We start from the raw sequence: 25,243 nt of genomic DNA, 5'->3' as shown, positions 1-25,243 counted from the left end.
CCAATCCCTTGTCGTTGTTCTGTCTGATTTTCTATTTACTCTATTTTGTTCTTTGTTGAAGATGCCGTTGTTCTGTTTGATTTTCTATTTACTTTACTTTGTTCTTTGTTGAAGGTGCCGTTGTTCTGTTTGATTTTCTATTTACTCTACTTTGTTTTTGTTGAAGGTGCCGTTGTTCTGTCCGATTTTCTATACTTTGTTCTTTGTTGAAAGTAATAAATGAATATGAAATTAATGTTAATAATAAATGAGGTTTAATATGAACAAGAATGCTCTCTGGATCTCTGTGAATTCCTGTGCGGACCTTATGAGGAGTATTTATGACATGACCTAGTGAAATATGAACAAATGACATGAGACTTAAGAATGGATTATTGAGACAAACTATGATTATGAGACTATGAAAAATGAGGACATGATGTATTAAATGAAATTATGTAATAAGTTAAATGTTGAGTCCATGAGATTATAAATGTATGACATGCATCATATGCATATATTACTCCAGGTGTGCCGCTGAGGCCGCATACCCACGACTAACAAGGTGTACTTTATGGTCACCCACGATGTAACATGCTAACAAGGTGTACCTTATGGTCACCCACGACTAACAAGGTGTACCTTAGGGTCACCCACGATGTAACATGCTAACAAGGTGTACCTTAGGGTCACCAGTGATGTAACCAGGTGTACCTTAGGGTCACCAACGATGAATTGTGAATTTTCCGTATGGCGCCACATGCATGCATTTATGAGTTGAGTCCATGACATTATAGCATGATAAATGAATATATATGTGATATTTGATTATTTATGTATGTTATTTACATGTGACTTATATTTGTTGTGTGTGTGTGGGCTATTTAACCTTTATTTCTGCACCTGAAACTGAGTGAGATGTTTCTCACTCCCTTGTTGTTTTTGTATATGTTTTAAATTATGTTGCAGATGATCAACATCATGGGGATGTTGGTGATGAGGCTTAAGGCTTCAGTGGGGCATGCTCTGATAGGATGTGACATCGGGGCATAGTTATTTTTAGTTTAATATGTTATTGTTTTAATAACTTTAGTTTCTCTTCTTTGTAATTTCTAAAGAAGAGATATCGTAGATAAAGTTTATAATTCAAGGAAATTGTATGTTAAGAATTGTAATTTGAACGTTCTTGATAAAAGACCATAATGAATATCTTTGTTATATTTTATTACATGATTTGGAAAATATAAATTGATTCCTAACTAGGAGGCACTGCCACCTTTACTGGAGTTAATTTATATTTCCTTTATTATTATTTGTATATATATGATTTCTTGTTTTACACTAAATTGTATTGAAAATCTTAACTTCTTTTCTTTTATAATTTTTACACTGGAGTTATGATTTATGAGTTACGAATGTGAATCTTCTACCTTGTTATATTTGAAATATTTGTCAACTATGAAAGATTTTATTTACCCAAAAAGAAGAAAAGTAATATCTTATTGTTACATTTGTTGTATATTAATAATGGGGTAGAGGGTGTCACATCTTTGGGAGCTACTGTTGAGCTTAGGAGAGCTTGAAGCTTAAAGGAGTTTTGATGATCACAACATGTGTGTACAACAACAACTTATGATCACAATGTGTGTGACAACAACAACTTGGAAGCACAAAAACAAAGTCAAAGAAAAGTCAATACTATGTAATAGGAATTAGTGTATAAATTGTTTTGATTGGTTTAGTGTGTTGTGTATGCTGTGTGCATGAGTAAATCTATATCTAAGCTAAGTAGAGAGTGTATGATGATGAGTTAAAAAGGTTAGAAAGTTATTTTGAGGCTTAAAATGAAGTTTTGAAAACTAACTCAAAATAATCGATTATCGTTAAATATAATCGATTATTCCAGCAACAGGAAAAATGGGATGCCTTGCTGCAATAATCGATTATTTGCCAAAATAATCGATTATCTCAGGAACAACTCTCTGGAATAATCGATTATCCAGCAAAATAATCGATTATATTGTTCTTGGTTGGTTTCCAGAAAACTTGAAGAACAAAATAATCGATTATTCTTTAAAATAATCGATTATCTGCGTCTGAGACTTTTATAAATAGTTTGAACTTTGAGAAACTTCATACATGAGTTAGAACTGATAATCAAATTGAGAAAAGTGTTTTTGTGGAGTCTTTGTGACTATCTTGGAAAGTTTTCTTTGTGAAATCCAAGAGTAAAAACGTTTGTGAAAAACTTTGTTAGAGGATCATCATCATCATCATATTCTTGAAAGGGGAAGATTAAGATTTGCTTCTGAATTCCAGGTGAATTTGTTCCTTTATTCTATGTGAATACTTGTAAATCTTGAGAAGGGTTTCTCAAGTGGTAAGGTTTCTTTTAGTGGGTTTCTACAAGGGGTGCTTTCTTGGGGTCAAGAAAGTGGTTATCTTTAGTGTTGAAGTATATGCATGTGTGTGTGCTTGTAAACCTTCTTCCTTGAGATAGTGGAACAAAATCTTGATCAGGTGTTGATTGAGGACTGGATGTAGGTCACATGTGGAGTGGCTGAACCAGTATAAAAGACTTGTGCAATCTTCTTCTACCTTATCTTTTACTTTGAGTAATTTCTTGGTTGAACATTAAAGAAGACAATTCTTGATTAACATGTGTATATGAATATTGATGGTTTAATCTGAATTAGAGCATTGCATTTCAACCTCATTGTTTTGTAATCAAGAAAGCATATTGCATTCCTACTTTCATAACAACTCTTTAAAGAAGCTTCATTTGAAAATTCAGTCTTAGAAAAGTTTAAGTGAAATAAAGATCCTAAATACTCTGAAAATTTTTAAAGGGTCATAGAATCCAATTCACCCCCCTCTTGGATTGTGCCATTCTTTTCTAACAGCTACTACCACCAATAAAGTTCGGCCACACATAGTCCTGCCTTCATGATGCAACCGACCAACTTTACTTAGCCAAGAGGGTAGTCTTATGGAGTTGTTAGTGATGCCATGTATACCTAGTAGCTCCAACATGGTTGCATCCTTTACTGCCGGTCCACCCATCCCAAATGTTGTGTGCTCCATTGTGATCTTCATCAAGTCTATCTGCCAAAGCAAAGTAAGCCATTTATTCAAAGCCAACTTCATCATCATGATTATATTACAATCTATTTTTAGCATTTTTAGATCTTGTCTTGACAGGTTTAGCAGTGGATCCTGATCTCTTCTTCTTATTCTGTTTACTACTGGCTGGTTGAAAGTCGGGAGCAGTAGCTTCAGCCAGGAGTGCTAAGTCCTGATGCACCGTATCATCAAAGACATCCTCCAAAGCTGGCATCCCTTCCAATGAGTCTTTGGGGGATCCATGATCGTGGTCCTGTTGTTGAGTAGCTATCAATCCAGAGTCATGTGGATTCACTTCATCTGGTCGATCCATAGCATCCTGCTGAACCTGCACAGTTAGAGCCTGTATATTTTCCACTGAGGTGTTATTATGGTGTTGCTGAATTAGCATTGTAGATGCAATTATTTCCTGTTCTGAGCATGAATCTGAGTCAGTGCTTTCATCTTCTTGGTTCAAATGAGGTGTAGTTGGACTAGTTCCAGTGTGCTTGTTGGCAGCTGCCATCTCTATTGCCTCCTCCATCATGAGGTCATCATTTTCATCATTCAAGGTCATTCCCAAGTCTGCGGCATTATGGGTGGATGCACCATTTTTGGTCGAGCCAGCCTTATTTCATTTCGAGTCAGAAGCTGGTTTGCTGGAGACTCTTTGCCATTCATGCTTCTTGTTGAGCTTTGTTCAGAGGTCTTCAGGTTCATCATCCATGTGGCTATTCTTGCGATTCCTGCAAGTGCCCACATGATGGCCAATGTTATAACATGAAGGACAAAATTCAGGCAAATTTTCATATTCTATTTTCACAAGGAAAGAAAATCCCTCCCTTTCTACACGGAGTTGCTGCGGAGGGGTCTCGGCCATGTTGAGTTCCACAAGAACTCTAGCAAAATGGCCATAAGCATGATTCAGGGTGGCTGCATCAAATAATTTTTTAATATTATGTATTTTTTAATATTTTTCTTTGTTGAGATATAACATAAGGAGAAATAATTTGAAAGATACAAATCTCAAAGGGGAACTATAGCTTCAAGCTACATAGAAGACTACCTTGAGTTAGCAAAATCCACTCAGAGCGATTAAGTCATCGCGTGAAGCGAGCAAAGTTAAAAATAACAACCTTCGAAGATCACACAATAGCTCAGTCAAAATGAGCTACTTAGATACTTCGAGCAAGCTAAATTCGCTAAAAGCTACTACAAAGGGCTTTAAGCAAGCTAGAACACAAAGCATCATTAGAGCATGCATAAGCTCACTCAGAGAGAGCTACATGGGTTCCCTAAGCAAGCATAACTAACCTAAAGCCTAATAGAAAATATTATGAAAATAAGGTCTCTCGGAGGATTCTTGATCCATATTTTACTTTCTAAGCACAAATTTAGAGAGGTTAGAAAGAGTTCTTGTGAGAGCATTCTTGTAATCACATGTCAATCAAAGATCCATTTTCTCCTATGTAATCCCTAGTCATGAGTGGCTAAGTTCTCTATTGTTGAAGATTGATGTAGTTGTTGTACTCATGTAATCTTCCCTATTCTCATTCAATGTATTGTTTTTTTTTTCAATTAATCACTTTTACTTTGTACTTAATGCTTGTTTTGTTCAATGCATGATTTTATAATTTTAATTGAGGTTGGAAAACTCTTTTAGAATTAATGTCTAAGTAAAACATTGATAACATTTATTACCGAAGAATTGAGATAAACTTTGTTAGGTCAACCTTTAGTCCTTGACCTTAATTATGTAGGATTGTTTAACAAAAATTACCAAGGAATTGTATTTCTCTTAAATACCGTAGAATTTCTCGTCTAAGGAATTAGAGTTAAAATATAATCATGGACTATTGAATTAATTGTATAATTACAATGTTGAATGAAAATTAGGAAGATTTATATGGGGAAGGTTAATAAAATCAATCTCTAACGTCTTTTATTATCTAAATTTAAATTCTTAATTTTTTTGTTACATTTTTTTAATAAATTTTCGTATTGCAATTTAAACAATTTTTAAATTTCTTTTATACATCTATTTAGTACTAGAATTATATTAAACAATTATAAACTCAAGTCTTTGTGGGTTCAATAACTTGGATTTCTATATTCTTTACTAACTACAACAATTGGTATACTTGTCAAATGTGTATCAAATATATTGGTTCTAAAATAAGAAAGAAAACTAACAAGAAAAGACCAGATGCAAGAATAAACAAAAAAAAAATATACAAACAAGAAAAGCCAACAAGATCATAAAAATGTAAATGCAATAGCAAAACGAAAAAGATTGGGATAAAAGAACACAATAGATTAAGGTGGTTCAACCAATTTATTCTACATCCACAAGAAAGAGTAGATTCCACTATCTGAAAAATCAAGATCATGTCTTTACAATAGGGCAACCTCTTGCTCTTCTCAAAAACCCATTGATCTCTCTAATCAGTTCTTCATTCCTCTCTATGTATCTTCTCCCAAGTTCTCTATACTTATACTTAGCGGTTTGCTCTCACACTTTTTCTCTATGTGCTGCATTTAGAAAGGATCTCCAAACATATATATATATATATATATATATATATATAGAGAGAGAGAGAGAGAGAGAGAGAGATCCAAGACACAAAGACTAAGTCTTATAAAAGAAACAAATTGAACACATCAGACTAATAGAGACAAACTAAATCCATCAAAATAATGGAGACATACTGAATGTATAACCTGAACCCATCAAGTGAATGGAGACAAACTGAACTTATAAGACTATACAGATAAAATACTTTAAAGAGAATACATATAATAGATTAGATTTTGAGTCATAATTAAAAATTCTCTATCTTGACTCTAAATTTATAGAAAGGAACCATTTCACAACAGTACTGCTTGAAAACAAATATCAGACGAAGTTGACCAAGTCCAAGAAGTGCTTGAACCTGGATATCGAAAGTGATTTCATAAACATATCAATAAGATTTTCTTCAAACACAATCTTCTTAATCCGAATTTCTCCAGATTCAACTACATCTCTGATGAAGTGAAGCCTTATATAAATGTGCTTCATCCTATCTGTTAGAAAAGAATGGCTCAATCCAAGAGGGGGGTGAATTGGATTCTATGACACTTTAAAAAAATTTTTAGAGTATTTAGGATCTTTATTTCAATTAAACTTTTCTAAAAATGAATTTTCAATGAAGTTTCTTAAAGACTTGTTATTCAAGAATGAATCCTATATGCTTCCTTGATTAACCAATAGAACAATATGTAATACTCAGTTCAAATTAATATTACTCATGCAAACATATTAATCAAGAACAATCTTTTCAATACACAATCAAGATATTACACAAAGTAAAAGATAAGGGTAAGAAAAGATTGCACAAGTCTTTTATCCTGGTTTAGCCACTCCACATGTGACCTACATCTAGTCCTCAATCATAACCTGACCAAGATTTGTTCCACTATCTTAATGAAGAAGGTTTACAAGCACACCACACATGCATATACTTCTACATTCAAGATAACCACTTTCTTGACCTCAAGAAAGCACCCCTTGTAGAAACCCACTACAAGAATTCCTTACCACTTGAGAAACCTACTCAAGATTCACAAGTATTCACAAAGAATTAAGGAACGAATTCACCTGGAATTCAGAAGCAAATCTTAATCTCTTCCCTTTCAAGAATGTGATGATGATGATCTTTTCTCAAAGCTTTTCAAAAATGTTTTTCCTTCTTGGTTTCACAAAGAAAACTCCCAAGAATGTCACAAAGACTTCACAAACACGTTTTTCTAATTTTGATTCTCAATTCTAACTCTGTTCTGAAGTTTCAAAATGATCAAACTATTTATAAGCTTTTCAAAACCAGATAATCGATTATTTTAAAGAATAATCGATTATTTTGTTCTTCATGATTTCTGGAAATCAACCAAGAACAATTTAATCAATTATTTTGCTGGATAATCGATTATTTGAGAGAGTCATTTATGGGATAATCGATTATTTCACAAATAATCGATTATTGCAGCAAGGCATCCCTTTTTTCCTGTTATTGGAATAATCGATTATATTTAATGATAATCGATTATTTTGAGTTAGTTTTCAAAACTTTGTTTTAAGTCTCAAAATAACTTCTTAACCTTTTAAACTCATCATCATACACTCCCTAATCAGATTAGATATAGATTTAGCTTATGCACAAAGCATACACACAAAACAAATAAGCTTAAACAAACCAATCTAAAACTACTCCTATTACATAACATTTTCTTTTGACTTTGTTTTTGACTTCTAAGTTGTTGATGTCCTTGGCCAGCATGTTCCACACATTTGTTATCATCAAAACTCAACAATCTTCAGAGGATCTTATCAATCTCAGGCTCCCCCAATCTCAACACTATCATGATAAACTTGATGATTTGCAAGGTGTATAATACTTTGGCTATCATAGTGAATTGACACACAATTTTGTGATATTCCCAATTCACCAATCATCCCTTTTAACCATAAAACTTCCTTCACTACTTCAATAAAAGCAATCTATTATTCTTAATTTGTAGACAAAGATACCATAGGTTGTAAATTTGTTTTTCAACTAACAATAGTTCCAAACAAAATGAATGCATACCCAAATAAAGCTTTCCTGGTATCCATATTTCTTGCATAGTTTTCATCAACATACCTTATAGTAGCTTTTCCATCTTTAACTGTGTCTTCTTATACCTCAAACTAGATTTTTGAGAACCATTCAAATACCTCAGTACCCACTTCAAAGCCTCCTAGTGAGCTTGACCTAGATTTGTCACAAATCAACTAACAATACTAATAACATAAGCCAAATCAGGTCTGCTACAAACCATGTCATACATGATACTCCCTACTCCACTTGCAAATGGAATAGAACATATCTCCCTTCTTTCCTGATGGAAACATGCCAAGGCTAAGGAGACCAAAAGGTGATACATTAAAGGAACCAAGATGAATGAGATGATTTTGAAGAACTTTCATATGTTTGTGCAAATATTAGTTACTTGTATAGGTTTATTTTGCCTTTGTATTTGTGAGAAAATTTGTTTCCTTTTATGACCATTGTATTATGAATTTAGAGTAGGTTCTTAGAAGACTTTTACTGCATTTGACCTTGTTTTAAAGGTCACCCATTTTATATTTTTCAGTAGTAAAAGTGGGGAGGAAAATAACAAGGCATGAGGGTGTGACTAGCAATTGGGCCAGAGTTGGGCCCAGGCCAAATTTTACATATTGGTCTTGTATTGCTCCATATTTTTCAAGGAATTGATTTAGCTAGGTCTCACCCTCATTGGGTGAACCTAACTAAACCAATTCCAAATTATTTGGATTGGACACATGGAGAAAAACAAGCCAAGGCCGCCCACTCCTTCCTTTGGCCGAATTTGCTTCTTGCTCTTGGAGCCTTTGGGAAGCTTATGCTACAAGCTTCTAACTTAGCTTGCTTCCCAAGCAAGATAAGATAGAAGCTTGCTCCACAAGCCTCCCAAACCAAGGTGGACGGTTAGGTAAGCCAACCATGGTTCTCTTGAACCATGGTTAAGCTTAGCTTCCTCCACAAGTTTTCTACTTCTATATAAGTCTCTTCTTCACCATTGTAGATACTTTTGACATTAATGAGATTGAATTTTTAGAAATTTCTCTCTCTCTCAAGAGTCCCCAATCTGCGGAGAAACTCTCTCCCTTAGGAAACCTTCACAAAGGACTTTCTCTTTTGTGCCTTGTGGTTTCTCTTCTCTTCTTCTCCTTCAAGAAGAAACCGAGCCTCAAGTGTGGCTTCTACAAGCTTTGGAGCTTCTTCTTGTTGCTTCCACCATTGTTATCAAGTACCTCAAGAGAAGAAAAGACATGGAAGATGGAGCTTGAAGTAGAACACCAATCACTCTCCAAGTAGTTCAATCATTTCCTCTTCAATGCTAGGAGTTTGTGTGATAGAAAGCTTTGTGTAATGACCCAAATGAGTGTTAATAGGTTTAGAATGATGCATCCTAAACCTCTTCACTACCTTTTGTATATGCCAATGTTGAGATGAAAATAATTCTCCACTTGACTTTTTCTCACAATATCCATCCCAGGTATTCTCTTAGCAATACCAAGATCTTTCATCTCTAACTTAAAATTTAATTTTCCTTTGAACATACCAATCTCATCCTTGCTAGAGCTTGTTGCCAAAATGACATCCACATATAGCAACAAGAAAAAAAACACTTCTTTCTCATCTTTCTAATATGTAAATGTAGTTGTCATAACTGCTCCTCAAAAAGCCCAAGCTTGATAGAAAATCATCAAACTTCTTATACTATAGATGCAAACTCTATTTCAAGTCATAAAGTGATTTTCTCAAGAGACAAATCTTAGACTTATCATCTGCAAACCCCTTTGGTTGTTGTTGTGACACCCTCTACCCCACATACCATAACACATAAATAACAAAATTTGAATAACATAATCTTTTTCATAATTGAAATACCAAACATGTTTAAATAGAAGGTACCACATCCATAACTTAAACAGTAGCTTAATCAATGAAAATTACAAAGAATTAATATAAGGTTTTCCAAAATAATTTAATAAAAACATCTTAATCTAATCCTATCTATGCCTGATATCACATGTCCTATCAGAGCAAATCCCAATATAGAAGCCTAAGCTTCATCACCAACATCCTCAGCCTCATGCTGATAATCACCTATATGACAGTTAAAGAAAAACAACACAAGAGAAAAGGGAGTGAGAAACATCTCACTCTGGCTCACAGTGATGGAGGAGGCCCATGGGCTAAGGGCCCAACTACTAGAGCAATGGCAAGAAGGATGCATGAAGAGTGGGCCCAAGCCCAAGAAAGGCCCATCACTTTATTTTGTTGGGCTTTAGCTCAAGCCCATTAGATTAGGGTTAGTATAGGGTTGGGCCTTGGTGCCTTGTATTTTCTTTTGGGCCTTGTATTTTCGGCCTTTGTAGTGTAGGAATTACATGTAGAGGTCATTTGGAATTTAGGGTTAATTAAGGTTGCATGTGTATTTTCATTAGCATGTAATTAGCCTTGCATTTGATATGCATTTCGACCATGGGCACACATGCACATGGTGTGATCTAAATGCAATTCAAATGAGAAGCTAATCACATGCCAAATGATGAGCACATGGGAGGTTCCGGGTTTGGCTCCCAAAATTTGAATTTTGAATTCAAATTTTGGGCGCCTAAGGTTAAGTAACCATACCATGGTTTCACTTAACCTTAGGCTAACCCAAGGAACACTTAAACCTAATTTTTCCTATATATTCTCTTTGGCCGAGAGTTTGTGACACTTTTGGAATTAATTGAAAGAGATTTCTTCACTTGAAAACTCTCCCTCCGAAAGTCCCTTTGGTTTCCTGCTCTACCCTCCTTGAGTGCTTCTCTTTGTAGAGCTAGGACATCCTTTTCTTCCGTGGAGCTTAGCTAGAAGCAAGCTTCGGCCACCTTGAGTCTCTTTGGAGCTCCAATCCTTGAAGCCTCTTCCAAGGATCCGTGGAGACTTAAAGTTCTTCCTATGTGCATCCAAGTGGAAGCACATCAAGTGGTATCAAGAGCATCCGGTTTTGTCTTCAAGAGATAAGTGTTGATTCTTATCTTTTGTGGTGTGATCCGTGGAAATTTGTTTTCAATTTTTGTTCATCTTATCTTTGAGTTCTTGTCACATGAGAGTTGCTTCATTCCTAGATCTATTTTTGCCTTAAAATTTGATGGATCTAGTTTCATGTTGCTTTGAATGATTCATATATGCGCCTATGTAATATGCTTTCATGAATCATGCTAACTTCTTGTGTTTAATTAGGAATTTTCTGCCTATGTTCTTTTTAATTTCTTTGAGTCATATTTGAAATTTTTTTTCGGTCAATTGAATGCTTGAGTCTTTTATTTTGAAATCCATGTCTAGTAGGTTTGTGTAGTTCTTATATGTTCATCTTTCTTAGCTATGCTTGTTGATCCGTTTGAATTTTGATTTGCATCTTGAAACAATTTTTTTGGATTTGGCCGAGATCCATAGCTTTGGTATATGCTCATAATTTTTGTTTCATTTTTTGAGTTCATAAGCTACTACTAGATCATTAGTAGTTTTCTTAGAATTTTAGGTTTCCAAATTTTTGAAAATGTCTTGAAATTTTCTTTCTAATCCGTGAGGTTTGATTTTTTATAATTTGGAGTGTGCTGAAATTTGTGTTTGGAAATTCAAATTTGAATTTGACTTTGGAGCCTAAAAACCGTGCATGTGCCATTCAAACTAGCAAGCATCAAAAGCATGTCACATTTCACTTGAATTTGAACTTGATTTCACTTGTATTTGGCAACTATTCTAAACCGGTTTTTAGTGCTACTATTAAGTGTGACTGAGAATCATATGTTACATCTTTTGTGAGCAGAAAAAGGCAACTCCTAATTGATTAAAAAAAATTAGAAGAAAGATCAAAAGAAATTCCAAACATAAGTGATTAAAAAAAAAAGTACTAAACCAAAATTTGAAAAGTAAAAGCCAATTAAGGAGTTTGAATTCTTATTTGTTTCTTCTCGGTTTGTAATTGTGTTTGATTCATAATAATTTCAGCTACTACATCTTTGAGTGTTTTTGGTTTTGAGCATCTATTCTAGAACTATTCATAGGTCAACTCCTTCTTGTTCTAGTCAACTCATTATTTGTGTCATATAATCTTGTCATCCTTTAATCTACTCTTGTCTTTCTTTTCCTTCAATACTCTTTGTTGTTCCTATTGATGTGTTAATCAAAGAGTGGCCTTAGTTTGACCTAACCTATCTTCCTAGAAGCTAGTTCTACAAGGGTCATCAAAAGAAGCCTAAGGAAAGGAGGAGGAAGGAAGCTAGAGAGCTTTCGGTTTTGACTACTCAAATATACACACCATACACATTTTGTTGGCTAGAAAATGGTGGCTGGACTGGATTCACACCGTGAAGATTGGAGGAGTTACACTTTGAATTGTATTTGAATTTAAAAAAAATATATATATATAAGCATTAGTGACGGATTTTAGTGACCGACTTTACCTTACTAATTTGAATTTTTGTTGCAAAATTTGGTCACTAATCCATCACTAATTCTTTGTGGCTGTTTTTAATCCTTCATTCCAGCCACTTGTTATTTGTTGTTTATACTTTGTATTTGGCCATTTCAAGGAGTGTCTTGGGAGTGTCTTTGGTACACAACCATCTCTCCTTAAGTTTACAATTTTCGTTAGTACTTGGTGGGAGTGGTCCTTGATTGATCTTTGGTATCTCTCAAGCTCTCACCTTAGGACACGTTTAGGTAGTTTAATTTTTTGCTTAATACTTGTTTTACTTGCTTTCATACGTCTAGTTTATCATAGTTCACAAAACATCAAAACAATTTTCATTAAAAAGAATTTGGTAGAGATTAACTACAAAGGGGATTAGTAATTTTTACTTGAAGAGGCTTGGTTTTTAAGTGGCTCCTAGTAGCTCACCTCCCTCCAAAGTTCAATTTGTATACATAATCCTCTAAGTACTTAGTCTTAACCTTGCATAAAAACAATTGATTTTCAAAGATCATTCTTCAAAAAGCAACTTTCTCCTATAATGGAAGAGTTTTCTACTCCTCAAAGTGATAGTAATTCAAGTGATTACAATGACTTGTCAAAAGTAACACATGAATTAATATCACTTAAGATTTGGAAGAAGCAAGAAGCCAAGCAAAAACTTAAAGAAAAACTTGAAAGAGAGGCTCAACTTGCTATCTTAGAGGAAGAGATTCGTTTATTAAAGGAGAAAGAAGAAAAATTACACCACAAGCACCAAAGTAGACATAGCTCCCAACATAATTCAACCCTAGGAGAGTCAATGCATGATGATAGCCTTGCTTTAGGAGATCATTATCAACCACCTCCTAGAAGGGTGCATAGGACCCCTAAACCAAGGGAATCTAAGGTAGATCTCCCTTATTTTCATGGAAAGGATGATGTTGAGGGGTACCTAGATTGGGAAATGAAGGTGGAACAAATTTTCACTTGCCATCAAGTGAGTGAAGAAAGAAAAGTCCCCTTAGCCACCCTAAGCTTTCAAGGTCATGCCATGTATTGGTGGACTTCTCTTGTGAGAGATAGGCGTCTCCATAATGACCCTCCAATTCAATATTGGAATGAATTAAGGAGTGCCTTGAGGAGGAGGCATATACCCTCTTACTATACTAGGGAGCTTATCAATAAGCTCCAAAGACTCCATCAAAAAAATATGACTGTGGAAGAATATAGGCAAACGATGGAGTTATACTTAATGAGGGCTGGAATTAGGGAGGAGGAAAATATTACCATTGCTAGGTTTTTAAGTGGTTTGACTTTTGAAATAAGAGATAAAGTAGAGCTTCTTCCTTATAGGGATTTGAATGATTTGGTTCAACTTTGCATCAAGGTTGAACAACAAAATTTGAGAAAAGGTTTTAAAAGCTCATACTCATCATCTTATTCTAAAGTTGACTACAAGAGGGAGGGCAAGAAAAATGATTTTGAGAAAAACACTTTTCCCTCTAAAGGCCTAGACAAGGGTAAAGAAAAGGAAAAAGAGAAAAAAACAAACACTTCACACACTATCACTAAGACTAGTGACATTAAGTGCTTTAAGTGTCTTGGGAGAGGCCACATTGCTTCTCAATGCCCTACTAAGAAAGTTATGATTTTAAGGGGCCAAGACATTTATAGTAGCCAAGATGAAGCTACTACTTCTTCATCTTCAAGTGAGGATGAAGAAGAAGCAAGTGAAGGAGAATCATGTGAGGTCACTTATCCTTATAATGGGGAACTTCTTATGATGAGAAGGGTCCTCAATAACCAACCTAGTGATACACAATCCCAAAGAGAGAACATTTTTCATACAAGATGTAACATTGCAAACAAAGCTTGTTCTCTCATAGTGGATAGTGGGTCTTGGTGCAATTGTTGTAGCACTAGGATGGTTGAAAAGTTGGGTTTGACTACCACACCCCACCCAAAACCTTATCAACTTCATTGGCTTAATGATGATGGGGATATGGTGGTCAATCAACAAGTGGAAGTAGAGTTTTCTATAGGGAACTATCAAGATAAAGTTAAATGTGATGTAGTTCCTATGGAGGCTTGTCATATTTTATTGGGTAGGCCATGGCAATTTGATAAACAAACTCATCATGATGGCCTAACTAATAAAATAACTTTCACACATAAGGATAAAAAGTTTGTGCTTCATCCTTTATCACCTTCACAAGTGATAGAAGATCAAGTACGAATGAAGGCCAACCGTGAGCAAGAAAAAGGAAAACAAAAAAAAGTTGAAAAAAAAAAAACTTCTAAAAATTGATGAAAAAGAGGATTCTAGAGAGATTAATGTTCCCTCTCTAGAGATAGTTCAAGAAGAGAGTTTTCAATCAAAACCTTTACACAAAACTTCTCTCTTTATTGAACCATCTTCTCATATCCTCATGTGTAGAGGAACATTAACTTGCACTGCCACATCTTCTTTGGAAACTTCTCTACCTCTTGAGGTGAAAAATCTTTTAAATGAATTTGATGATATATTTCCCAAGGAAGGTCCAATGGGACTTCCACCTTTTAGGGGAATAGAGCATCAAATAGATCTTGTGCCTGGGGCTAGTCTTCCAAATAGACCAGCTTATAGGACTAATCCACAAGAGACCAAAGAGATAGAGAAGCAAGTACAAGAGTTGTTGGAGAAGGGTTGGATTCAAAAGAGTCTAAGCTCTTGTGCTGTACCAGTCATCTTGGTGCCAAAAAAAGATGGAAAATGGAGGATGTGTTGTGACTGTCGAGCCATCAACAACATCACCATAAAATATAGGCACCCAATTCCTAGGCTTGATGACATGCTTGATGAATTGCATGGATCATCTATATTTTCCAAGGTAGATCTTAAGAGTGGATATCACCAAATTAGAATCAAGGAAGGTGATGAGTGGAAAACCGCTTTTAAGACTAAGTTTGGACTATATGAATGGTTAGTAATGCCTTTTGGGCTTACTAATGCACCTAGCACATTCATGAGGTTGATGAATCATGCCCTTAGGGATTGCATTGGGAGGTTTGTAGTTGTTTATTTTGATGATATTTTAATCTATAGCAAAAGTCTAAGTGATCATGTGGATCACCTAAGGCAAGTTTTTCTTGTCCTTAGAGACAATCACTTGTTTGCCAATGTCGACAAGTGCACTTTTTGTGTAGATAATGTTATCTTTCTAGGTTTTGTGGTGAGTAAAAATGGGGTTCATGTGGACCCCGAGAAAATCAAAGCCATCCAAGAATGGCCTATTCCTACTAATGTAAGTGAAGTTAGGAGCTTCCATGGATTGGCAAGCTTTTATAGGAGATTTGTTCCTAACTTCTCTACATTAGCTTCACCTCTCAATGAGTTGGTGAAGAAGGATGTGGTCTTTGAATGGAAGGACAAACATAACTTAGCTTTTCAAGATCTAAAGCATAAGCTTACTCAAGCACCTGTTCTAGCTCTACCTGATTTTTCTAAAACTTTTGAGCTAGAATGTGATGCTTCAGGACTTGGCATAGGAGCTGTGTTGTTACAAGGTGGCCACCCCATAGCTTATTTCAGTGAAAAACTTCATGGGGCTACCTTGAACTACCCTACCTATGACAAAGAGTTATATGCTTTAGTTCGTGCCCTTCAAACTTGGGAACATTATCTTGTGACCAAGGAATTTGTCATACACAGTGATCATGAATCACTTAAATATTTGAAGGGTCAACATAAATTAAATAAGAGGCATGCAAAATGGGTTGAGTATTTAGAACAATTTCCTTATGTCATCAAATATAAAAAGGGCTCTACAAATGTAGTAGCTGATGCTTTGTCAAGAAGACATGTTCTATTGAACACCCTAGGTTCTCAAATACTAGGGTTTGATGACATCAAGGAGTTGTATGAAAAAGACCTTGATTTTGCTAACTTTTATTCTTTATGTCTTCAAAAACCTTACCAAGGTTACTATATTTCTGAGGGGTTTCTTTTTAAAGAAAACAAACTTTGTATACCCCAAGGATCTATTAGAAAACTTTTGGTTAGGGAGAGCCATGAGGGTGGGCTCATGGGGCATTTTGGAATTGAGAAGACTCTTTCACTTTTGAAAGAGAAATTCTTTTGGCCTCATATGAAGAGAGATGTCCAAAGGTTTTGTAGTAGTTGCATTGCTTGCTTACAAGCAAAGTCTACCACTAAACCTCATGGACTATACACCCCTTTGCCTATATCTTCTTCTCCTTGGGTAGACATTTCCATGGATTTTATCCTTGGTTTGCCTCGCACCCAAAGAGGAAAAGATTCCATCTTTGTGGTTGTGGACCGTTTTAGCAAAATGGCACACTTTATTCCCTGCCACAAAGTGGATGATGCAAGTCACATTGCTAAGTTATTCTTTCAGGAGATTATGAGACTACATGGGTTACCCAAAACTATAGTCTCTGATAGAGATGTTAAGTTCTTAAGCCATTTTTGGAAAACTCTTTGGGCAAGGCTTGGAACTAAACTTCTATTTTCTACCACATGTCATCCTCAAACTGATGGACAGACTGAGGTAGTCAATAGGTCTCTCGGGACTATGTTAAGGGCAATCCTCAAAGGCAATAAAAAGTCATGGGATGACTATCTCCCTCATGTGGAGTTTGCCTATAATAGAGTGGTTCACAAGACCACTAACATGTCTCCTTTTGAGATTTTTTATGGCTTTAATCCTCTTACCCCTTTGGATTTATTACCTCTCCCTGATGTGGCTTCTTTCATTCATAAAGAAGGTACTTCAAGGGCTGAGTTTGTTAGGAAATTACATGAGAGGGTTAGAGATCATATTCAATCCCAAACAGAAAAATACCAAAAATACAATAATAAGGGTAGGAAGGAAGTTATCTTCAAGGAAGGTGACTGGGTTTGGCTACATCTTTGGAAGGATAGGTTTCCTTCCAAAAGAAAGTCAAAGCTTAGTCCTAGAGGAGATGGACCCTTCCAAATCCTTAGGAAAATCAATAACAATGCCTATGTTCTAGATCTCCCTTCGGAGTATGGTGTTAGTTCTAGTTTTAATGTTTCTGATCTCTCTTTGTTTACAGGACTAGCTACCCAAGAGGAGGACACTTTGGATTTAAGGACAAATCCTCTTCAAGAGGGAGGGGATGATGGAGGAGGCCCATGGGCTAAGGGCCCAACTACTAGAGTAATGGCAAGAAGGATGCATGAAGAGTGGGCCCAAGCCCAAGAAAGGCCCATCACTTTATTTTGTTGGGCTTTAGCTCAAGCCCATTAGATTAGGGTTAGTATAGGGTTGGGCCTTGGTGCCTTGTATTTTCTTTTGGGCCTTGTATTTTCGGCCTTTGTAGTGTAGGAATTACATGTAGAGGTCATTTGGAATTTAGGGTTAATTAAGGTTGCATGTGTATTTTCATTAGCATGTAATTAGCCTTGCATTTGATATGCATTTCGGCCATGTGCACACATGCATTTCGGCCATGTGCACACATGCACATGGTGTGATCTAAATGCAATTCAAATGAGAAGCTAATCACATGCCAAATGATGAGCACATGGGAGGTTCCGGGTTTGGCTCCCAAAATTTGAATTTTGAATTCAAATTTTGGGCGCCTAAGGTTAAGTAACCATACCATGGTTTCACTTAACCTTAGGCTAACCCAAGGAACACTTAAACCTAATTTTTCCTATATATTCTCTTTGGCCGAGAGTTTGTGACACTTTTGGAATTAATTGAAAGAGATTTCTTCACTTGAAAACTCTCCCTCCGAAAGTCCCTTTGGTTTCCTACTCTACCCTCCTTGAGTGCTTCTCTTTGTAGAGCTAGGACATCCTTTTCTTCCGTGGAACTTAGCTAGAAGCAAGCTTCGGCCACCTTGAGTCTCTTTGGAGCTCCAATCCTTGAAGCCTCTTCCAAGGATCCGTGGAGACTTACAGTTCTTCCTATGTGCATCCAAGTGGAAGCACATCACACAGTGTAGAAATGTATGTTGGATAGCCAAATACAAACAAAACAGGTATAACATAGATAAATTAATAAGAACATCACATCTCACTTATCCAAGACATCAATTTTTCATATAACATTAAAATGCACATGTATGGACACAGACTACATTTTATCATGCATGTGGCGCTAGTAAAACATCACATGGCATATTGTCGCTCGCAATACACGAAGAGTAGTCTACGAGTACATGTCGGATCACACCCTCTACGCACTCTCACTAGAAGGAATACTACTAGAGTCTTGTCGGGATAGCTAAGCCGTACAAAATACATTTCATGCACACAATGGGCGAGACTGGGACTTACAAACCAAGCTATCCCCAAGGACTAATCTCCAAAGCTTTTACACTAGGGGGCCTTCTCTGGCGATGTATTCCATATCATACCCTTAAAACATTTATGCACATGATGCATGTCAATCAAGACTCGATGCTTTTCTCAAATCATATTATCATGTCTCATTCTCATATCACATCGTCATGTCTTATTATCATATCACATCGTCATGTCTTATCATCATATCACATCATCACATATCTTCATATCTCATGTCTCAATCACATTTCACATTATCTCATCATATTCACATAGTCTCCACAAAACACTTTAATTTATATCAAAACTCATCTATTTGTAAAATTAAATACATATTTGTACATCTCATCAAACAAGGAATATAACAAAACAATCAGAAATCAAAACAGAAAATATTTATATTTTGCCTGTTTTTCATAGGGTTTCCCGCAGAAACTCATAGAGCACTCTAAATCATATCAAAACATATTTATTCTCAAAATTAATCACATATTACATTCAACAAGGAATACAATAGAGCAATCAAAAAGCAAAACAAAAAACATTCATATTTTGCCTATTTCTCATAGGGTTCTCTCAAGAACCCACCATTAGTGGAAAAAATACTTTTAAAATTGATCATTTTTTACTTTTAAAATCGGTTCTCTGACCGATTTTAAAAGAGCCGATTTTAAAAAGTATAACTTTTAACATCGGTCATGCATCAACCGATTTTAAAAGTAAGACTTTTAACATCGGTCATGCATCAACCGATTTTAAAAGTTAGGCTTTTAAATTGACACAGGTTGTTCCAGTTTTCTCAAAAGGCCTAAAACTGTAGTCTGGAACGGCCCATACTGCAATTAGAACTGCCCGTTCTGGTTGCAATACGGCCCGTACTATAGTCATAACAGGCCGTTCTGATTGTAGAACAGGTTGTTCTCCAATCAGAACGACCTATTCTAGTTGCAGTACGGGCCGTTCCAGATTCGAAATTTACGGAAATGCAAGACATGAGAAAAAAAATTAGAATATTACCTTGATATAGTCTTGCAAAGAAAACGAAAAAGTTAGGGACTTTAAATGTGAGTGCGAGAGAGTAAAGAAAAAAATGGAGGAAAGGATTAAAGAGAATAGAGGGAGGGAAAGAGAATAAATATAGGCGTTGACATTTTTAAAGTCGGTTATTTAAGAACCGATTTTAAAAGTGCTACTTTTAAAATCAGTTCTTAATGAGCCGATTTTAAAACTAGCTTTTAAAATTTAAAAATAGCACTTTTAAAATTGGCTTTTAAGGAGCCGATGTTAAAAGTAGTTTTTAAAATCGGTTCTTAAATAGCTAATTTTAAAAGTAGCACTTTTAAAATCGGCTCTTGAGTAGCCGATTTTAAAAGTAACACTCTTAAAATCTGCTACTTAAGAACCGATTTTAAAAGTTACTTTTAACATCGGCTCCTTAAGAACTGATTTTAAAAGTTGCATCAGAGACCTTTTAAAAACGGTTAAAAGGTAGCCGATTTAAAAAGTAATGTCATCATTTACAAAATTGTCATCGCGTCACTTTTAACATTGGTTGCTTAAAAGTCGATTTTAAAACCCCAATTTTAAAAGTGATTTTTGTACTAGTGCACAGAGACCTCAAAACATACAAATTATTTACATATAAGAAGAGCAATAGAAGAAACATATATAATTGGGAAAAACCCCTCATACATGAGCATACAACAAACATAGGATTGGGGGTCAATCTCACTACCCAACATATATTCCCACTCCCAAAGCGAGGTTTCTCACTACCCCCCTTACCTCGATGATAAGGAGTTGAAACTAAAGCCAGATCTTGCTAGTCCCTCCTCTGGTTTCTCCCTTGGTCTTCAGAGAGTGTAGAAGAAAAAATAGGTCAGAAGTGAAAAATGTCCTTTTGGGAGTGTCAGAGCGTGCTATTTATAGGTATCAGATGTGGCCAGAACGACCCGTTTTAAATCCAGAACAGCCCATTCTGGACTCATGTGTCATACGTAAATTACATATTCAAAATGACCTGTTCCAAAACTAGAACGGTCCGTTCTGAAATCACATTTTACCTACAATAGCCATGATTGGAACGACCTGTTTCCAAATCGGAACGGCTCGTTCTGGCTTCGCATTTTACTCAAAGAATCATGTGTTGTAACGACTTGTTCCAATCTAGTCTTTATAGGTCATTTTAGTAGTCTAGAACGAGCCAGAACGACCCATTCTAATTTGAAAACGGCTCGTTCTGGGCTACTAAAAATCAAAATATTACAAAATAATTTTTATAAATATTTATTATTAAAATACTCATAATTATTAAAAACCTTTAAAACATTCTATAAAACCCATTAAAATAGCTATAAGAAAATAATCTCCATAAAAATAAAAATAAATAATGATTAATCATTAAACTAGTAAAATAATTCAGGATGTTACAGCTGCATATAAATAATCTTCTCAAGATCCCCATGAAGAAAAATTTGTTTTGACATCCAATTTTTCTAACTCTAGATCATACTAATTCACAATTAACATTAAAATCGTTATAGAACAGTGTTTTACCATAGGTGAAAATGTTTCATTATAGCCAATCCCTTCGACTTGGGTAAACCCTTTTGAAAACATAACCGATTTGCCAAAGACTTGTCATGTACAAAGATTCCAACTTGACCCACATGGCAACAACTGTCTTTTCTCTTGCAACCTCTCTTAGGTACCAGATGATAACACTTCTTACCTTATCAATCATCTCATTCTTTTCTTTCTGTAATAATGATCTAGACATTTTTGATTCACCCTTAAAAGCTTCTGCAACTCTTTGTTGCACCAAGATAATAACTTTCATATTTATCTTCCATGACCCAAAGTCATTGTTCCTTGAAAACTTCTCGATATCATACTTGGTTGTTCCTATGATTCAATTTTTCTTTTTCTTTCTTCTCCCTATAGACAATGTCACTTTTTAGTTCTAAAACAAGATAGAAAACAAATAAGAACAAACCTTATGCAAGAACAAACAAAAAAAAAGTGAGAAATCCAACAAGAATGTAAAAACATAAACGTGGAAAAAACACAATAGCAAAATGAAAAAGATTGAGAGAATAGAACATAATAGATTTACGTGGTTCAACCAATTTGATCTATATCTATGGGAGAAAGCAAATTCCACTATTTGAAAAATCAAGATTAGGTCTTTACAATAGATCAACCTCTTGCTTTTCTTAAAAAATTCTTAATCTCTCTAATCGGTTCTCCGTTCCTCTCTACGTATCTTCTTCTAGACTCTCTAAACTCATACTTAACACTTTGCTCTCACGCTTTCTCTGTGTGTCACACTTAGAAAGGATCCCTAAACATATATATATATATATATCCCAGATGCTTGTAGACTAAATTTTATAAAAAAGACAAATTGAACACATTAGACTAATGGAGACGAACTGAATCTATCGGACTAATGGAGAGAAACTGAACATATAAGACTGTATAGACGAAAGACTTTACAAAATTTACAGATGATATATTAAATTTTGAATCATAATCAATAAAATACTTACAGAAGTACGAAAAACTTTCTTAGTAACTTTTATTAATTATTATTTCACAAATTTTTATTTTATTTAAAATATTAAAATTATAATAAAAAAATAATATATACATGAAAATAGAAAATTGTATATATACTTAGAGAGAGAGAGGGGCGGGGGGGTATAGATTTTATCTGTACCTAACAACTGAAGGGCCTTATAATTATAATTGCACAGTTACCTGATCAGATAGATTTGTAACTTATAAATTTTGATATGAATGAATCAGGAAAAATAATCAAGACGGGAAATAAATAATTAAGACACTTTAGCATTTGATTTATGAAGCTTATTATCTGCTTCTCTTCACTGTCAATAGATTGTACTTGTCATTTTTGATACCATTGAAAGTAAAGACGAAGAAACGAGATACATAAACAAGCTTCGTAACTACCCTAAGCCATTCAAGTAGTTTCATGAAGTGACACCTTCATGTGGCTCAATTACTAGAAACAAAGATCACACAACAGAAGCTTGAATTTAGAAAAGATGACTACTTCATATTAACCAACAAACAGAAACTTTTCTTATTCCGTTTGTATTTTTGGAGATTGACATGAAGGTTCAGGCTAACATGACAGCACAATTGTGAATAAAGGGGTTAAGGTTGGTGCTGTCACACACAATTTGTTTCCACTGCAATTTCTCAACATGTGGATCAGGTAAGCAAGTGTATATCTTCATCATGGTACGCGGTGAGTAGGAGGAAGAGGTAGCCCCAATAACAAGCAACTCATTTCCCAAGGATTTGAATGCCACACCCCAACCACCTTGTGTATCAGCTCTCACTGGAACATGTCCTAACTTCTTCCACGAGTTATTTCCCTTGAGATAAACCTTAAGCTCATTTGAGGAAGCGTCAAGGGTGTACAACTCATTGTTGGCAACAGCAACAAGAGGAGGTGCTCTTGGAGTTGAAAGAGGGATATCTTTCAACATCTCAGGAACCAAGTTCCAAGTGTTGGTCCCTTCATCAAAGAATTCCCCACAAGTGAGGTCGTTCTGTTGCTCATCTCGCCCTCCAAGTACATAAAATTTGTTGTCCAAGTAACAACCTGAGCAAGACTTTCTCCTTTGAATCATCCTTGGGAGGGTCTCCCAAGTGTGGTTTTCTGAGTTGTATCTCTCAGCAGAACTCAAAACTTCCGAAGTTGTTGTCTCAAGTCCACCAGCAACATAAGCCATGGTGCCACATGAGGCTGATGCAAAGAGGCACCTTGGAGTGAGCATGCAAGGACCCTTGAACCATTCATGTGTGGCTAACTCATACCTCCAGACAACACCACCCTCAACCTCCTTGCCTGAAACAAAGAGATTTGTGCCTGCTGAAAATGACTCTTTATCTCCCCACTCAAAGTTGTAATCTGATGGAATTATAGGGAGCTTCCTGCAGGACCTGAAGTGGCCATCAAATGCATACCAGTTTCTCTCTCCACTTGCCAACATGAACACTGATGGTTCCTTGAACCCTATCACCCTCCTCATTTTGTAGATTTCACCACTCTTGAGAAGGGTCAGAAACCGCTTGCTTAGACAGCACATCTTCCAGTGTTTTGATATTGGAAACCTTGCCAATATCATGGTCTCCAGCTCATCACTGAGACATGGAACGTGATCATAATCTGCATCCTGAGGCTCTTCACCTAAGGAGGAACCATTGCCCCTATAGGGAGACACTTCTAGTTCTAAAATTCTCATCTTTTCAGCTGAGGAGTTGTGAGAAAACTTGCCCCTACAAGTGCCACCACCAAAAACAGGCAATGCTTTTTTACTAGACATACTAACCCATTTCTGGGAAAATGCTCTTTTTCCCTGATTTCTCTTTCTCTGCATGTTGATCAGCCAAGCCTTTACACCTTATTGCCAAATATAACTATCTGTAACTGTAGACAGAAAATCCAGGTAAAGTATCAGCAACAAGCCAACAACAGTTAAAGAATAATAAACCCAATGCATATATTATAGCCAATGAACTATACCACATTTATATAGCACAACTACACTTCTTATGGTGGCACCCACATGGAAGCGACAGTTAGAAAAAGATAAGTCATTTTCATGTTGTCTCACTAGATCAGATGTTGAATAATGAAAATAAATAGTTTTCTCGGCTTGAACAAAGATTGTAGCAAATGACTAAATCCATGTGAAGACACTAATTAAGCAACCACTTTCATATCTTGGGTTAATGAAAATTCAAGAAATTATTAAAAAAAAACAAAACACAAACAAAAACTAATGGCAATAGAATAATTTAGAGCCAAACCTATTTCTCAATGGATTAGGTGTGTTATTGAGAATAGAGATATTGATATTTCATATTGTCTTACAAAAAGATACTTACCCAGAAGACAAATTGACAAGCTTTCACATCATGGTGTTGATCAGTTTAAAGAGGCTACCACATAAACGTGAAGAAACAGAAAGAGACCATAGGTTGATTTATTCAAAGTTTCTACATGTTCATTCAGATGAGCAGAACCTGAAAGAAAGGGTGCAAAGGGGGAGAGACAAAGCACAAAAACCAAGGCATACATGTAAAGAAGAAAGAGTGAACAAAGGGAAAGCCTAGTCAAAGAAATGAGTTAAGTGGTATTAAGGGAAGCGTTACAGAATCATCATGAGTTAAATACAAAGAAAAGAAACATCATAGTGTAGGCCTCTAAGAAACTAATGCATGAAATGTGAAGTTGAAGGAGTTGGTGAGAGAAACATAGGAGGTGGAGAGTGAAGAAGGGGATGTGACAGAAGTGATTTGGAATGAGGAAGAAAGCCATTAAGGTGATAAAGAAAGAACATAGATAGAGAGAGATTCTACATGGAGACACCCTCTTTGGGAAAATACATGCTTGAGTTGGTAAATGATATGCGTTTGGAGATTAAAATATATATACCCTTCAGAGAATCAACATCATCAGCCTCACTATCATGTTGTCCTGTTTTTTTATTACCCCATCTACGCAAAAGACAAAATTTAAGTGTGATATCATTCAGTATTGCTTTTTAATTTGAATTGCAATTATATAATAAAAGTTGCAAATTTTTTTAAGAGTTTAATTATAAGTGTTCTGGTCCAATTTCTTATTAATAAGGGATGGCCCCTTTTTCTTAATTAAACCTATTCTAAGTCGTTTAGGTTTTGAATTGGAGTTTATTCTCTCTATCGATTACAAATTATTATTGAAATAATTTTTAAAGTAGTTGGTAT

The 25,243-nt window shown here is 35.4% G+C and overlaps 1 protein-coding gene across 2 annotated transcripts; it reads right to left on the bottom strand.

The window, feature by feature from the left end:
- Positions 1-22,309: 22,309 nt before the first annotated feature.
- LOC109807283 (F-box/kelch-repeat protein At3g27150) lies at positions 22,310-24,907 on the bottom strand. Of its 2 annotated transcripts, none has more exons than XM_083060891.1 (2): positions 24,380-24,907; positions 22,310-23,918 (listed from the first exon to the last, which is right to left on the bottom strand). In XM_083060891.1, exon 2 carries the CDS (start codon positions 23,866-23,868, stop codon positions 22,600-22,602), a length of 1,269 nt encoding a protein of 422 aa, XP_082917017.1. In that variant the 5' UTR covers positions 23,869-23,918; positions 24,380-24,907; the 3' UTR covers positions 22,310-22,599. The 2 variants fall into 2 exon arrangements, with proteins under 2 accessions (XP_082917017.1, XP_020225389.1); XM_020369800.3 differs by having other exon boundaries at positions 22,310-23,912; positions 24,380-24,906.
- Between the last annotated feature and the right edge of the window lie 336 nt (positions 24,908-25,243).

This window comes from Cajanus cajan, chromosome 1 (genome assembly GCF_000230855.2).
Source record: "Cajanus cajan strain Asha chromosome 1, NIPB_CcT2T_4, whole genome shotgun sequence".
In the NCBI taxonomy this organism is placed as follows: domain Eukaryota; kingdom Viridiplantae; phylum Streptophyta; class Magnoliopsida; order Fabales; family Fabaceae; genus Cajanus; species Cajanus cajan.
This window is presented reverse-complemented; position numbering and strand designations above follow the sequence as displayed.

Excerpts from the sequence above, each read along its gene's own strand:
- LOC109807283 (XM_083060891.1), bottom strand. The coding sequence starts at position 23,868 with ATGCAGAGAAAGAGAAATCAGGGAAAAAGAGCATTTTCCCAGAAATGG.